Genomic DNA, 16,081 nt, shown 5'->3' with positions numbered 1-16,081 from the left:
ACTGTTTAGACATTCATGCCTGCATATCTCAAGAATTCCACAATATGACCTACAAACAACTATCAAATGAACACAAATCAGCTTTACAACATCTTTATTAATGCGATTTATTCATCCTGAGAATGTAAATTGTCAAACTCATCAATTGCTGAATACAAGTAGAAAACATTTGATAAAAACAATTATTACTAGGCAAACATGGTTGCAATACATGTATTGAATCAAAGATGTGTTTTGCTTCTGCCTGGGGTAACTTTAGACTGAGTAAAACATAACTTGGATCACGTAGATAAAAAACAAAAAACACCTTCCAAGCTCTTTGTCCATTTGTCAAATGTCTCAAAGGACAGCCACCACACATGGGCCTGCTGCAAAAATTGTATCAGTATCTGTATTTTGTAGAGTAGTCCTTTGGTGATACAACCAGACCTCTTCCTTTTCGTGCACCTCGATACACAGTTTCAACTATGTCTATCATCTCCTGCTTGTCCTCCATGGTCCAGTTGATCTTATTATTGTTACCCGTTCCCAGATCAATCATTATGTGTTTGTTCCTGAGGGAAAAAAATGGTATGTCAGTCACTAATCAGTGCTGAGATTTTATGCTGATTCCAGGAGTTTGAACGGAGGAGCACTCAGTTCAGGGGATTGTCTAGAGGGCAATGGAGATCCTACATGACACATTAGGGCATTTAAGTCCACCATACCTTGAGTAAATCCTCAGTCATGATTAATTATAAATACAATGATGATTTTTTGCTTGCTTAATCACAGGGTAGCAAGTACCATACAATGATATAACCATTTAGAGTCATGACTGTAACAGAAGCAGAAAAAGTGGGCCAGCACTGACCTGAAGAAGAACATGACTGTGCAGGGATCATATAACTCGTACATCTTGTTGAAGTCTGGAACCTCGGTAATGTCCACCAGATAAATTACTGCAAAGTTCTTCACCTAAAAAATAGAGTATTTCAATAATCAGGGACAGCCGTAAGATATCTAGTACAGACAATTTCATAGACAATAAATGCATTGGCCATCCAATGCCACAATGGCTCAACGGATGTCTTGCCAATAACTTGATCTGGGTGCAGGCAGTGGGTTATTGGTAGATGTGCAAAATGTTTAAGTTTACATTTTCCCCTGGGATAGCGTTTCGATTCTGACAGAAGTGAATATGTTGTAAAGGGCATCCTAAATGAACACACGCACACAAACACATTTGGTAAAATAAGCTATCTAGCTACCTTTTCTGCAATGCTGTATAGAACTTCGTCCATTTTCATACAGGTTGGGTCCCAATCATGTCCAAATCGAATAACAAGAACTCGGTCTTCCTCGGATAGTATAGCTTGGTCAACCTGCCAGCCGTTGTGAAGATGGGGTAGCATGTACGACATTTTGATCTCGTACTGTCAAACCTCACCCTGGTTAAAAGGAAACATGATTAAAACACTGGATAATTTGAAACCATAGTTAACTAGTTATCTTAGTTGCTAGCTGCCTAGACAGATCAACCCAGCGCATGCCTACAGTAGCCTACTAGTTCTAGTGGCTAGACTAGCTACATGTGTGGCTATATAAACGATAACAAGCTAGCATGCTAATGTTTTACGTTGACTTATCACAAGAGGAACGTTATCAATAGTTATATTGCATTTTTAACTATTCTTACCGTGAGAGAATGTGCTTATCCCTTGATGGAATATTTAATCAAACAAAATGATGTATATTCAGAATGCGATGAGGATAAACGTTGAGAAACGTTCTTCACTCTTTAGGCTGTTTTATTAAGTAGTACGTCATTAACATGGGACCGACCCTTACTAACTGCGTCACGACCTCCGTGCTATCAGAGCCTGTTTAAGGATATTAGACATTCTCTGGTGCTATCTAGTGATACATTTTATTTGTACAACCGTCTTATATTAATATTAACGTAAACCCCTTTCGCTATTAACACATTTTATTAGGTGCACTCAGGAACGAGTGTACACAATACTATTTGGCCAGCAACATTTTTATAATTGCAAAATGATTTATTTGAATGCTCTCTGATTTGTCTCTAAACGTCTTGTGAAAATGTAAACGATAATCAAAGTAACAAAACTTTTTTGCAAATGTACTTTTTATTTAAGGTTATAAGAATCTTTACAACAACATACATTTTTGCTACTTAAAACACATTGAATTATTATGGTTTAGTTATTATTGTACACAATTTACAAAGAATACAAATTAGGAAAATAAAAGCATGATTGAGATTAATTAACATAGAATACCTTTCACAAAGATGACACAATGACAGGCAAGGAGAGCTGGTCTGTCCTTACATAGTAGGGTAAATAGCAAAGTTGCTGATGCCACAAAGGTTCCCCTGGTTTCTGCCAATTCGGATAAACCCCTTTTCTCCCCATCCAGTTCCCCAGCTGTAAGCATCAAACACTCAAAGTTAAACATGATTTATTACAATTCAGTAACCAAATCAATTGATTATGAACTATTGATATGGATGAATGTTTGCGGATCATACATATTTATTTTCTTACTTCCATTATCAAGCTAAGTTCCAAAATATTTTTGTCAGCATTTTTTAGCATTACCTGTTCTTCACAAGCCAGAAGTCTTGCCCCTTGTCGCTGCCATAGCCCACCACTAACACCGCATGATTGGTTATTTTGGGACTACACGCTGGATCATTATATAAACCTGCATAGAAATAAGAGCAGAATTCACAAACTGATCAAAATATGTGTACATATGTGTCCTAACTAGTGAATGTCATCATTCAGGTGTCAGTCTGTACTGGACTGTCACCATGACTACCTCCTCTATAATGGTGGAAAGACGGTAGCATGGCATTGATGCCCACGGCCACAGGTCCCACAGTGGCTACAGCCACCTGCAGGGCTCCCTCCATGCCCTGAGGCAGGATGTGAAAGCCAAAGCAGACTCCAGCTTTTCCCTGTGTGGAGTAGCGGCATTGTCCATCCTTTTAAGAGGGAGAAAAAATTGACACATCCTCCATGTCATTGTTTTAAAGAGTTTGAAATTCTCTTTTACAATTATAGGCACCACGATGACCCTTAAACGGTGTGCACAAACCTTGTGCTCATAAGGATAAAAGCTTTCAGAATCAATGCCTCTGTTGCTGATGACATATAAGTAGGACTTGGAGAGGTAGCCCCCCTTGCAGCCATGGTTGCCAAACCTGGTGCTACAGTCCACCAGGTTCTGGGGGCTGAGAGGAACTAGGCTTCCATTTCTTCTCTTCATCTGTCCTTCAAGTGCACCTATGGAACTGAATGCCCAGCAGGATCCACACATTCCCTTGGTGTGTGTGGGTGTGTGTGAAAGAGAAAGATAGATGAAAAGAGAAAGAGGGAGAGAGAAAGATGAATAGAGCGAAATTGAGGGAGACAGTAAACACTGGACAGGACTCTGATTTAGGACTCACATTATTGTAACCGTAGAGAATCACACAAAACGGTAACATTGAAATAATTGAAATTACAGTATGTTATTTTCATTTGATCTCTGTTTGTAGTGAATGTGTGGTATTCTGTGGATAATGGTGACCCCTTTTGATCCCAGCAGCATATGTACTGTACCTGATTTTGGACCGGACTGACCATGCCTCTCTCCCTCCAGTCCACACTCATTGGCAGTGGTATGTCCATCAAAGGGTTTGATATCCAGTTGTCATGGTTCAGGTCCTCTTGCTTCAGGCCATTCAACAAAATGTTAACTTCCTCAGCTGTCTGAATGTACAAAAAAAACATGAGAGTGTTAAAACATTAGATTGCAGTCCACAGGTCTAATTCAGGTAGCCTTCCATACATGTTATAGTATAAGGCTGATGGTATAAAGAACAGACTTTTAAACATGTGGTTGAGGGGTTGAATCCTCTTTTTAGTTAGCAGGTGGTAGGTTTCCACGTTCATCAGAGCGTTCAGCGCTAAACAGTTACATGTTTGGCCACAGAGTGAACATGTTTAGAGTTAAGTACCATATCAGTCAAATGGTTTACTCCCATGGTGAAGGAGTGTTGTCCAGTGGAGGTTTCTTCATTATGTTTATGCACCAGTCTCAAATTTTTTTCCCACACTATTCTCCGGTGTAAATCCTCTACCTGAAACATACAGTCACAAACGCATCAACACTACACAAACACATTGCTTCCCCTCCATTATGCACGGTCAGGAACATCAATGTGGTAATCCTACTGCACCTTATTGCCATAAGACTTCTGATACTTGTCTTTCCATTTTTCCCATTGCTCATTGAGGTCAGAGATGTAATGCCCAGCAACCACAAAGATCAAAAGATGCCACGCAAACAGACACAACACCCTGGTCAACCAAAAAGAGGTTATTAGAATATTATTAATAATGCCAAGACATTTCTGTTTACTGTAGTGAAAAAAACCAAACACACAAACCACAGCCTGTTTCACCGTCAGCAGAAAATGCAAGTTCCCTTGACTGTGCCTTGTCAAATAGGCCTACCTCATCAGTTCTACAAACTGTTGTTTGTACTAATATTTATTATATACGAATTAAATATTTCAATACAGTTGTTTACTTGAACAGTACAAAATTCAAATGTTTTATTCCATGCAAATCTACAAATAGTCATTTGATGAAGCCTGCTAAACTACAAACTGAAGCAGAACTCAAGATCAATAATACTACTTCTTTAGTATACCAAAAATCTAAATTATTCGGCAGTAATGTTTTCAGTACTGAAATATTATTTTGATAGGATGAACAGAATGCATTAAATTTGACTATCTTCCGTCTGGGTTTTCAGTTATTTGTTATCTATAGTGACGTACGACATCATCTTCCTCTGTTTCCTCTGTTTCCATTTACTTCCTTCACCTTAGAAATCAAAGCAGGAGAAAGTTTTGCCTTACCTTAGCTGCATGTGTGTATGTTCAGAGACCAAGTGTCCCTTGTTCCGAAAAAGAGAATTAAGTTCTCAGCTTTAACATTACTGTCAGAGCACTAATGCAAGCATAAAGAGGAAGTTGGGTTTCCTGCAAGTAACTGTTTACTTTGACTGTATTTCACAGTCTCTCCCATGTCATGTGGATCCAATTTGAACTCTTTATGTTTGATTATCAAACATGCTGTAGCCAATGATAATTATTTACTCTGTAATTATTTACTCTGTAACAACTATATGCACCATAACCAAAGCCCATAACATTGTATTAAAAAGGGATTTTATTTTCACATAAATATGTGCTACAATGTGATATTGGTTTTGGATTCAGATATGGCTGGCAAACTAAGAACAATATGTACTACATTTTGTTTTGTATATTTTTGGGCTTTTAAAATTATATCTGTTTCAACTTTATTTTGATTCTTTATTATCCTCTACCAATGTGGAACGTAATGATCAATGATTTTGAATTCCAACATTTTGGGCAGCAGAATATTTACCTGAACTACATTTCCCGAATGCAAACTCCGTGAACAGGAAAATCGTCACCAACATTTTCATAAAGCATGCTGGGAACATTTTCTCTTCCTTTCCGGCTGGTACGCCATCATGTAAGCGAACATTTTCATGCGATTCACTGTGTACAATCCAACTAAAATCAACGATGGATTGAATCATCTAACTGATTGACTGTATTTGTAGTGTATCGGTTGTTCATATAAGGGTGTGCCATAACTCATTTTTGAATTTTTATATTTGGATATGTGATGTATAGTCTTAACATTCAAAGGCGCTGAGGTGGTATCGGCTCCCTGGCTATTGCCGTGGCCTAGACGGGCACGTCTTCTTTTGTGATGTGACCAGTACTTGTATTATAAAACCTGAAATCGGAAATATATTGGTGTAATTGTTATCCTTTTTTGTTCTTACCATAAACCTGCTGTATGAGCTAGCGTCAGTTGACCCATGTACATAGTGCCTGTGCATGCATCATGGCCCTTACGATTGTTTCACTCGGAACTGTTGCTGTAGTTTGTAGCCTAGTTCTTATACAACTTTGTGTTCTGGAGATAAGTCATCAGTCATGCAGATGTAGCTGGTTTGCAAAGCATATGTACACTAAAAAGTGACAGGCTAACAGGGTAGCCATGTTGTAAACACACAGCCATCTCCACGGAAGATAACTAGCTAACCAGGTTCTTGTTGTGATAGTGGATCACATTTGTAGCATGCTTCATGTCAAATTGTATTTCAGATAATCCAACATGGGAGCGTACAAGTATATGCAGGAGTTATGGCGCAAGAAGCAGTCCGATGTGATGCGCTTCCTTCTCCGCGTCCGTTGCTGGCAGTACCGTCAGCTTTCCGGTCTCCACCGTGCGCCCAGACCAACCAGACCCGATAAGGCCCGCAGGCTGGGATACAAGGCAAAACAAGGTGGGTTCTGGATTGTTAGTCATGGCTAGCAGCACGTTATGACAAGTGCAATCTTATCCCAATGCTTTAAGCATAGGTGAGTGTGTATGGATACAATAATGGCTTAAATTCAAGATGCTCATCTCAACACCTGTTAACTTTCTTCTGTGTGTAAGTCTCCTGTTGCTGCAAGCTATGAAGTTTCTTAGTTCCAAGTCCCTTTTCCTCTTTTATGCCAGGCTACGTCATTTACCGTGTCCGTGTGCGCCGTGGAGGTCGTAAACGCCCCGTGCCAAAGGGTGCTACCTATGGCAAGCCAGTGCATCATGGTGTCAACCAGATCAAGTTTGCACGCAGTCTGCAGTCCACTGCTGAGGTAAGACATCCACAGTTGCACCCTCCCAGTTTGTGTACCACCTGCACCATGTCCTTTTGAATGGACCCATGTGCCTGGGGAAAAGTAGCTTGGGTGTATAATTGCCGCAAACCTTTGCATAGACTCCAGGCTGTGTGCAGTTATGTATATTGATTGGAGTCCAATGTTGCAGTTTGGTAACCTATTTAATTTGAATTTACCTTTTTTATAAAAAAATATTACATTTGACTAAATGCAATTGTCTTTGTCCAAGACTGAAGGAGGAGTGTTGGTAGTATATCAAAGTAACCTTTGAATAATCCCCTAACTCCTTTAGCTTCCAGCTGATCTTCCTACAATAGTTAAATCTGTGTCGCAAAGTATTGTGATACGTTCCCATGTTGACTTCCAGTGCTGACCCTCTTTACTTTGTAGGAGCGTGCTGGCCGTCACTGCGGAGGCCTGAGGGTCCTTGCCTCATACTGGGTGGGTGAAGACTCGACCTACAAGTTCTTTGAGGTGATCCTGGTGGACATCTTCCACAAGGCCATCAGGCGCAACCCTGAAACCCAATGGGTCACCAAACCAGTGCACAAGCACAGGGAGATGCGTGGCCTGACATCTGCAGGCAAGAAGAGCAGAGGCTTGGGCAAGGGCCACAAGTTCCACCTGACCATCGGTGGCTCCCGCCGTGCAGCCTGGAGGAGACGCAACACTCTGCAGCTGCACCGTTACCGCTAGGGAGCGTTCTAAATGTCTGTACATTCAAAAGAATAAACAACCTTTTTATGGTGCTGCTTGTGTTGCGTGATCAGTTTACTTTGAGAGGTCATTTAAAAAGTGTTTGATTTCAATGTTAAATGCCACACCACCTAGTTTGCACTGTTATGATGAATCTAAAAGGACGTTCTAAGATAATATCACAAAGTACACCTGAACTTAAAGTATTTAAGAATTTTCTGGTGTAACAGTATGTAACAAGCTTGATAATCATATCTCTGTTTACTGTATTGTGAAAATGTATACAGACTGACCCCCTTGAAAATCCTGGGCATTTAATTAAGAGTTGGTTCCCACTATCAACCACAAACTCAACCAAACATTTCCCCATGCACAAGGTTTTTTTTTCCATTAAAAAGGCTTAGTTTGAAAGGAAAGGTCATGTTGGAGCAGTGAAAATGTGATAGTCATGAATGTAGTAGGTTTTCCTCACATTTCATCCCCATTCACCAATATGTCACCATAACCCTGGTGGCCATGACCCTCCAAATAAAATAATCTAGATGGTCAAAGTACACAATTGGCTATAGCTGGTGGATATCAGTTTCCACAAAGAAAAACATGTAAATGGATAAAGTAACCAATTGGAGCTATTTTTGCCTTGTAAAAGCTTAGTGCTGTGGTCAAAGAAATAGTAAAAAAACTGCCTGGATTGAAATAGCCAAAATGCTCCTAGATCATGTTTCCATTAATGTTGCCCTTGATGACATCTATTATGATGGGAAACTAGGATAGGCCTACCTGGCCTATCCTACAGTGAAGCCAGTGCACTGTGCTGTTTCTGTAACTATAATAAGTACATTTGGAACTGTCCTTAATTCTTAAATGGCTTCAGATTGTGTTCATTTCTTATTCTGTGGTTTTTACATGGATTATTTGTTGACAAATTTTGTTCAGAATAATTTAGGATGACATTCTTACTGTCTAAAAGACGTTGGAATCTGTAAAAAAAGATGTCTGCCTATAATTTGCTTTGGATTTGTGATTATCACCGTTAAACCCTCCCCCCCCAAAAAAAGTGCTATCATTAACTATTGATAAATGGCCGTTTGTTTTTTTTAATTTTATTTTTTTATATAAAAAACTTCATTAACTTTAAATTGTAAAAGTGTGTCAGTGACACTAGTGGTAGGCTGTATGAAGGAGGAGTCACTGAAATGGGTCACATGGTTGCCGAGTGCGCCTCTAGTCGGTTGTAGTACAAGCGAGTATTTAAGACTGTGTTTTTGGAATGGTAAACATCCAATACGGAATGGGCCAGGTTCGATTCTTTCGACGAAATTAGATTCATTCTGTGGTTGGATATAAACATCTTATCTTAGGTTACTGAGTAACTGCTTGAAAGTTTCATAATAGAATAGTACAATAGCCTACTTATCGATTCGATATTGCCTTTGATGTTACTGTAGCTTACTGTACGCGACTTAAAGGAAAACACGGCAGTTTTGACAGCTAGCTAGCCTACTAATCTAAAACCAACCAGCGACTTCTCAAGTTGCTGAAATAATAATAAAAACGGCATCCAAATTCAGGTAGCAACGGAGGGTCTCTGTCAAGAGGACATGGAATCGACAAAAGCTGGTAAGGTCTTTATCCCTCAGCTTAGTTTTACATGTGTGGTTAGGCTACCAGTCTAACGGTCTTATTTGCTGATGGCAATTCAAGTAAAATTTAGTGTATCGTATAACCAATGTTTATGGAATTTTAGTAACATGTAATTAAAACTGGGTTACAAGTGCCATAGGGGATGTTGATATTGTAGAACTATTTGGCTCAAGCGGCACTGCAGCGTCCTTCTCACATGGACCGGGTAGCCTAACCATGTGCACCTGTGTTTACGTTCCATGTGCGTCTTTTCTGATTGGACGAGAAACGATGTGACGTTGGTATTGCATAATCTTTCTCTGCTAGCTGCTGTGTTGACCAGCTGCACATACACGTGAGGCTCTTGCAGCAAAGACTGCTGACCCACTTTCTCCTCTCGGTTACTGTAGGAAACATGCCTGGTCCACGTGGAGGCGTGTTCTAAAAAATTAAGGCCTACATTTTGGCATTTCACCTGCAAAAACATAAGCGTAGTTTTCACTTGAAGGCTTATGTAATTTGAATTGCATAACTATCTTTGAAACGAGAATATAATAATTCTCTGACTTGTTGCTTAGACACGATGCCGTCATTCCCAGATCATTTATTTTCAGTTTAGCTATATAATATTTGGTATGATTTTAAGATCCAGTGATTTTGAATTTACAAATGTATCCCAATATTTTTCATTTCAGCACCAGTTATCTTGCCGGTTTCTCAATTTGGTCACATAACTGATTTAGTTGGCTACATTTCTTTATGTATTGCACGCCACCATATTGTTTTCTTAAATCTAAAATCTTATTCCATGTTTTTTTTCAAAATAAGGTGACTATTTAAAACCTCAATGAGAAAATAATAGCCTAAATTGCTTCAATCTATTTATTTTTGTATAATTTATTTTGGGTTCTGCTCCCCCATACAACTGGAGCTACTTCCATTAACTATTGAATAAGTTAATGTAGTTTCTTGAATATTTAATAGTTTTATTGTGTAACAGAATAGACAACACACCCTTCTGAAACCGATGTTATGTAATAGGTGTTATCTAAGCATTGAGAATGGAGAGGGAGAAATCAGGTCAGCCTGTGTTAAAAAATAGGGCTGAATGGTTTTATTTTCACTGGCTCAGGAAACTCAGAGCTGAATAGACTAAGATACTATGAGCTTCCCTTTTCAAAAGTGTAATTACTGTTGCTGTCGAAAATGCATAACAGAATGTATCGTTTCGATCACCCAGTCACCTGTGTATTTCTTCTTGCTATCCACCAGGTGGCGTTATAGCCTACATCAGCTCTACAAGCTCTTCTTCAAGCCCAGAGTCTTGTCACAGCGACAGCTCCAATGGCAGCTACCAGTCCTCCTCTCCGCCTCGTACCTCCTCCCCGAGCTGTCGCCAGGGCCAACCGGCAAACACGCTCCTAACGACAGCAGGCCAACCCTGCGCTCCTTCTCAGAAGGCAGGACGCTCGTCCTCCACTGTCAAATGTGGCATTGCGAGTGAGTGGTTTACCTACCTTTTGTGAACTTCCGTGAATTAGTGCTTGGTGACTGCAGGTGTGTCATGTTGCCTATGGTTTCTGTTCCTTGCAGAGATCAACGGCCTGGTGTTGTTGTGTAAGGTCTGTGGGGACGTGGCCTCGGGCTTCCACTATGGGGTCCATGCCTGCGAGGGCTGCAAGGTGAGGGTGATTTATGTGCGTGTGTTAGAGAGATACTGTTGGAGGGCATGGACTTGCACTTGATCTGGGTCACCTGCATGATATCCACACTGTTTAAAATGGTTCAGCTGGATGTATTTATATCACCCGGCGCCGCAGTCTCATGGCCTACTTGAATGTTCGAGAGATTCTTGGTGAAAACAATGCGCAGTCACCCCCCGCCCCCTCAGAAGACATTCAGCCCCTTTATGTTCGACCCCTCAAGTGTGTCAGTGACCATTGACTCCTAAACTCTGGGATGTTTGTGTGTCAACCTCCAGGGCTTCTTCAGAAGGAGTATCCAGCAGAACATCCAGTATAAGAAATGCCTTAAGAACGAGAGCTGCCCCATCATGAGGATCAACAGGAACCGTTGCCAGCAGTGCCGCTTCAAGAAATGTCTCATTGTGGGGATGTCCAGAGACTGTGAGTGGCCCGTTTAACACCTCCTTCATTGGCACAAAAACAATAGTGTTTTGTAGTAGCGTGACCATATAGTGTTAAAGCACGCCTGTTTTGACAAAAAAATAAATAAATATATTTTCTTTCCTCAGCTGTGCGTTTCGGCCGCATCCCCAAGCGAGAGAAGCAGCGCATGCTGCTGGAGATGCAGAGTGCCATGAACAACATGATGAACAACAGTCAACTCAACAGCCAGCTCCATGACAACCAGTCCCTCCCCCTGGTCAGCCAGGCCCTGGCCTTCCCAGTGGAGTCCACCCCAGAAAACACAGGTCCCCCCTCAAGCTCCTGCTCTCTGGCCTCCCCTCCCCAGTCCAACAAATCAGGGACCGGCTCTGATCCCAAGCCTCCAGTTGCCGTGGATACCCGTCCAAGCTTGGCATCGTCCAGCGCGTCCGACAGCGGGGAGGAGGAGGTCATCGGCAAGGTGACCAGGGCTCACCAGGAGACCTTCATGTACAACCAGGAACAGGCCAGCCCCCCTGCCGAGGCCCCGCCCTCCCCAGTGGCAGAAGAGCATGTGATTGGACGAAGCAGCATGTGGATGGAGGAGAAGGAAGCCTGGAACTACCAGAACGACATGTGCTCGATGGAAGTGCCGGAGAGACCGACCAACACTGGACCACAACATCCTGAGACCCATCGACAGGACCGCGCCCCCAGCCAGTGCCCCTACAGGCCACCCAACAACAACAACAGCACCAGTGGCCAGCATCCTGCCCGTGCATTTGGCTGTCCAAGAGGCCACAACGCAGGGGAAGCAGACTTCCCCGGGGGCTTCACCGGGCCGCTGTGGAGCGGGGGCCACAGAATGCATCTGGTGAACAATAAAAAAAAAATATATATAGATGAATAAATGACTAAATCTATGTACGTGAGTGTGAGCATCATGGTAACCAAGGTCTTTATGCGTCTCCACCCTCAGGTGTGTCCTATGAACATGTCCCCTCATGTGGATCCTCACAAGTCAGGCCACGGCATCTGGGAGGAGTTCTCCCACAGCTTCACCCCGGCCGTCAGGGAGGTGGTGGAGTTTGCCAAGCGCATCCCTGGCTTCAGGGAGCTCTCTCAGCATGACCAGGTCAGCCTGCTGAAGGCTGGCACCTTTGAGGTACACTAGTATTTTATTAACATACCCCTCCCCTCCCCACCCCCTTCTCTTCCTTCTCCTCTTACCAACCGCCTTGGTTTTAGTCTTTTTATCGACTCAGTGTGGAAGCCGTATAAATGACTGGCTTTAAGTACCTGGACATCCAATGGCTGCATTCTTCTTTGAAGTAATGATTATTGGTCAAGGCAAAGTTTCCTCCAGACTTACGGTGTGCTGCGTTGACTTTGGCAGGTGTTAGTTGTGCGCTTTGCCTCGCTGTTTGAAGTCAAGGACCGCACAGTGACCTTCCTGGGTGGTAAGAAGTACAGCGTGGAGGCACTGAGGGTTATGGGAGCCGGAGACCTGCAGAACTCCATGTTTGACTTCAGTGAGAAGCTCACAGGCCTGGGGCTCAACGAGGAGGAGATGAGCCTGTTCACTGCCGTGGTTCTGGTCTCCGCCGGTGCGTCCTGCTCCATCACCTGCTCTCTTAGTTATTTTTTTTTGTTCAGTTTTTTTTCTTTATTTTTTGGTCGAAACACTCGCTGTGCACAAGCTAGGCCTTGTAATTGTACTGTTTTGGTTTTGCTCAGTGTAGTGTCAGCTGTACAGAAGCATTGTAGCACCATTTTCCTGTCCTTTCTCCTGTCTGTGCTAACTCTTTAGACCCATCTCACTAGAGCTACAGAAGTTGGCAGACAGTGAATGGTGAGACTCTGAGACCGAGCCTGATCCTGGTGCCTTGTGTTTCCTCCTCCAGACCGCTCAGGGATCGAGAACGCCAACTCGGTGGAGGCTCTCCAGGAGACACTGATCCGAGCACTACGGAGCCTCATCACCAAGAACCACCCCAACGAGTCCGCCATCTTTACCAAGCTGCTGCTCAAGTTGCCCGACCTGCGCTCCCTCAACAATATGCACTCCGAGCAGCTGCTGGCTTTCAAGGTCCACCCCTGAGCCTGGACCCTCCCCCCCCAAGGGCCTGGGCATTTGCCAGAGACCCCCCAGGGGGTCTCTAACCCCCCCCCCCCCCCCCCCCCATCCAGGGCTCAAGAAAACTCTCATTCCAGACCCTCACTTCATGTGACATTTTTTCCCCAAACAAACTAATGGGCAAACGTGTCATGGTAGAATGGGGGAGGGGCTTCAAAGTTATCGTACTGTAGGGCCGGAAGGCCTCTTATGTGGTAATGCACACATTTACAGAAACAGAAAGGATGTTTATGTTTATTTGTGTTTGGGTCTTTAGACAATGTTCTCTCAACGAGGCACCTTATTTTATTTTATAGTGTAGACTTTTTACACTTGTTAGTGCAATATGTGACTGCTCATAGCAGAGGTTCTACAATTTCTTTACCTGAAGTGTATGTTAACCATTTGGGAACATGCCAGTATAGGATGAGATCACAGTTGCTGTATTATTCTTAGGGAGTTGGTCTTAAATCTAAGCTCTAGGCTTAAACTGACAATGCATGACCACATTGGAAGTGCATAGCACCTCTCAAAAATGAAAAGCTGAAAACAATTAGTAGAATGTTAGAAGCTTCAAAATGATGGCCTGCGGAGTCTGTAAAGTGGGAAAGACATACGAATGTCCTTTTGAGAATGCTTGTTCAAAACAAACCAGAATGGATTCCAATCAGAGGCAATCTTTTATTTCAGTTATTTAGCTCATGCTGTGTACTTAGTGCTATACTATAAGTTGTCTTTGGGAGAGTGGGGACTGATTTAGTAAATGTCTGTAGGGTTTTGTTTCCCCCTCAAGATTTTCAACAAACTGAAGTCCATGGGCACTGATCCATTACAAGACGTTAATGTTGATACTCATGGTCATTACACAACATGACATGGGACAGTATACCTGGACTTAATCAGGTCCAAGGGATCGATATCGAATCTCAAGACCGGAGTGTGGACGACTTATTCATGTTTATCACCGCTATGTCAGATGCGGATTTCAATCACATGTAATTGTTGTACACATCATATTGCTGTGAAGAGCAGGGATGGGGAAGGGAAACATTGCAGGACAACTGTTCAGCAGTTGTTCTCCAGAATGTGATCCCCTACTATAAGGAAAGTTAACTATAACTGTCCAAATGTCCTTGATTTACCAGTATCTATGTTCTGTAGATGACTTCTTAAATAGCTAGATTGTATTGACATTCAGTATGATTGTAATATTGCAAGTATGTGATTGTAATTTGATGAATTACTGATGCTACCAATGCTGTAGGTGGATTTGCATGTGAAGGACATCACCATGCCATGTGTTTAGTGTCATGTCAGGGGATGACTTCAGTCAGTTTCTCTCCTCCAGCTTTTATGCCTATCTTAAGTTATTGAGAGCTTCTGTCCATGTGTGCGTTACATTGCTGCCCTGTGGTTCTGCACCCTGCTTTTCTCTGTAAGATCATTGCAGTATAGATTTCTATATAAATAATATAAATACATCCAAATAAATAAAACATAAGCGTATTCCTGTCTGTTCTTTAACTAGTTTGTGTAGCAAAAAAAAAAAAAAGTAGATTTTCACGTGTCCGTAATCTTGCAAATCCAGCTGTCTAGTTATGTTAATGGTTAATGGTGTACATTTTATTTCAATGTGAAAAAAACACCTATTGCACCTGTAAGAAAATACTCCTTGGGTCACTAAATAGGCATGGCAAAATTTGTTTACAGCCAAAAAGGTCACACACTCCAGAAATAAACTGTTCCATCCTTTATTAAACATAGCTTGCAAGAGATAAATATTACAAAGTTATTTCCTCAAAAATTAGCTTATTTTTTCAGTCAATGCATAATTGTTATTAATCAATTGGCAGTATTCAAACAGCATTTAGTATTTTTTTCTTATCCTTTTTTTTTTTTTTTTTTAAGACAGTTAAATACCAAGGAACATGTGCAAAAGGTCAGGATTGACTAAATCAAAACAAAACAAAAACTTAATTTAATCTCTTATCATATTAATTTTAATATTTTCCATTCCTACCCCATATCTCATTCAATTGATACAGTTTAAAGACTGAGTAATTTTTTCCACAAACTCAATGTACAATATCGACATTATGCAAATGTTTAAACTGAGGATGTCAATTCAACATGTCAATTTGAAATTTAGAAAATGAATTGCGATTATATTACCCACCCACCCCTTCAAAAACGTTCCCTGTATTTGCAACAATAGCTAATATGTCATTAGGAAATTATATCACTAATACAACGTAATACATTTGTATAGCCAGGAAATGTGATCAGTCCCCCAGGTCATGTTTGATACCCCACGCAGGTTAACAACTTTGACAGTGTCAGTATTGTCAAATTATTAAAATCTCATTGAAGCAGGCAGCAAGCAATAATTAATTTAGATCCATCTGCTTCAAGATCAAAATATTTATGGTGGCAGAACTTTTCATAAACATTTACCATCCATTTTCATGTTGACAACTGGTGCAAGAAAATGTAATACAATGGGACATTCGTGCAGGTTGCACTGCAGCCCAATTTATAGCTGAAAAAGCATTCACCGTTTGTATACAAAAGTGAATTCTCTCACAATGAGATGCGGATAATACTGACAGTAGTTTGATCCATGCCACATCCATTTTGGAAAGTGGGGGTGGGCTTGTGTAACAAAACAAAAAGAAAAGACAGAAAAAAAACCTCTGTTCACAAAAAACACCAAAGTAAACCTGTGGAATAGATCAAACTTTTCACCGGAACAAAGATCACTTTTTC

At 41.5% G+C, this 16,081-nt stretch overlaps 4 protein-coding genes across 5 annotated transcripts; 2 read left to right on the top strand and 2 right to left on the bottom strand.

Annotated features, from left to right (window-relative positions):
- Positions 1–77: 77 nt before the first annotated feature.
- On the bottom strand, positions 78–1,838 carry txnl4a (thioredoxin-like 4A). Its single transcript, XM_062445738.1, has 4 exons — positions 1,679–1,838; positions 1,251–1,430; positions 854–957; positions 78–554 (listed from the first exon to the last, which is right to left on the bottom strand). The coding sequence occupies exons 2-4, from the start codon at positions 1,401–1,403 to the stop codon at positions 383–385; spliced, it is 429 nt and encodes a 142-aa protein (XP_062301722.1). The 5' UTR covers positions 1,404–1,430; positions 1,679–1,838; the 3' UTR covers positions 78–382.
- A 272-nt stretch (positions 1,839–2,110) lies between these two features.
- LOC134006738 (procathepsin L-like) lies at positions 2,111–5,065 on the bottom strand. The gene is made up of 8 exons (XM_062445733.1): positions 4,922–5,065; positions 4,235–4,355; positions 4,013–4,135; positions 3,615–3,764; positions 3,109–3,333; positions 2,830–2,995; positions 2,607–2,712; positions 2,111–2,432 (listed from the first exon to the last, which is right to left on the bottom strand). Exons 1-8 carry the CDS (start codon positions 4,930–4,932, stop codon positions 2,333–2,335), a joined length of 1,002 nt encoding a protein of 333 aa, XP_062301717.1. The 5' UTR covers positions 4,933–5,065; the 3' UTR covers positions 2,111–2,332.
- A 400-nt stretch (positions 5,066–5,465) lies between these two features.
- rpl15 (ribosomal protein L15) lies at positions 5,466–7,521 on the top strand. The gene is made up of 4 exons (XM_062445737.1): positions 5,466–5,567; positions 6,212–6,393; positions 6,612–6,748; positions 7,163–7,521. Exons 2-4 carry the CDS (start codon positions 6,222–6,224, stop codon positions 7,466–7,468), a joined length of 615 nt encoding a protein of 204 aa, XP_062301721.1. The 5' UTR covers positions 5,466–5,567; positions 6,212–6,221; the 3' UTR covers positions 7,469–7,521.
- Positions 7,522–8,696: 1,175 nt separating this feature from the next.
- On the top strand, positions 8,697–14,821 carry nr1d2b (nuclear receptor subfamily 1, group D, member 2b). Of its 2 annotated transcripts, XM_062486915.1 has the most exons (8): positions 8,697–9,088; positions 10,364–10,591; positions 10,685–10,773; positions 11,073–11,217; positions 11,346–12,073; positions 12,179–12,364; positions 12,596–12,806; positions 13,104–14,821. In XM_062486915.1, exons 1-8 carry the CDS (start codon positions 9,070–9,072, stop codon positions 13,298–13,300), a joined length of 1,803 nt encoding a protein of 600 aa, XP_062342899.1. In that variant the 5' UTR covers positions 8,697–9,069; the 3' UTR covers positions 13,301–14,821. The 2 variants fall into 2 exon arrangements, with proteins under 2 accessions (XP_062342899.1, XP_062342900.1); XM_062486916.1 differs by lacking the exon at positions 12,596–12,806 and having other exon boundaries at positions 13,104–13,302.
- Positions 14,822–16,081: the final 1,260 nt, after the last annotated feature.

Source organism: Osmerus eperlanus, chromosome 20 (assembly GCF_963692335.1).
Source record: "Osmerus eperlanus chromosome 20, fOsmEpe2.1, whole genome shotgun sequence".
NCBI classification, from domain to species: Eukaryota; Metazoa; Chordata; class Actinopteri; order Osmeriformes; family Osmeridae; genus Osmerus; species Osmerus eperlanus.
The sequence above is the reverse complement of the archived record's forward strand: the minus strand, read 5'-3'. Positions and strand labels throughout refer to the sequence as shown.

Excerpts from the sequence above, each read along its gene's own strand:
- txnl4a (XM_062445738.1), bottom strand. The coding sequence starts at position 1,403 with ATGTCGTACATGCTACCCCATCTTCACAACGGCTGGCAGGTTGACCAA. Across the intron at positions 958-1,250 it reads TATACAGCATTGCAGAAAAG|GTGAAGAACTTTGCAGTAAT; the intron begins GTAGCTAGATAG and ends TCTATTTTTTAG. Across the intron at positions 555-853 it reads ACAGTCATGTTCTTCTTCAG|GAACAAACACATAATGATTG; the intron begins GTCAGTGCTGGC and ends TTTTTCCCTCAG.
- LOC134006738 (XM_062445733.1), bottom strand. Across the intron at positions 4,136-4,234 it reads AGAAGTCTTATGGCAATAAG|GTAGAGGATTTACACCGGAG; the intron begins GTGCAGTAGGAT and ends TGTATGTTTCAG. Across the intron at positions 3,765-4,012 it reads TAAACCATTTGACTGATATG|ACAGCTGAGGAAGTTAACAT; the intron begins GTACTTAACTCT and ends TTGTACATTCAG.
- rpl15 (XM_062445737.1), top strand. The coding sequence starts at position 6,222 with ATGGGAGCGTACAAGTATATGCAGGAGTTATGGCGCAAGAAGCAGTCC. Across the intron at positions 6,394-6,611 it reads GGGATACAAGGCAAAACAAG|GCTACGTCATTTACCGTGTC; the intron begins GTGGGTTCTGGA and ends CTTTTATGCCAG. Across the intron at positions 6,749-7,162 it reads GTCTGCAGTCCACTGCTGAG|GAGCGTGCTGGCCGTCACTG; the intron begins GTAAGACATCCA and ends TTTACTTTGTAG.
- nr1d2b (XM_062486915.1), top strand. Across the intron at positions 10,592-10,684 it reads TGTCAAATGTGGCATTGCGA|AGATCAACGGCCTGGTGTTG; the intron begins GTGAGTGGTTTA and ends TGTTCCTTGCAG. Across the intron at positions 11,218-11,345 it reads TGTGGGGATGTCCAGAGACT|CTGTGCGTTTCGGCCGCATC; the intron begins GTGAGTGGCCCG and ends TTCTTTCCTCAG.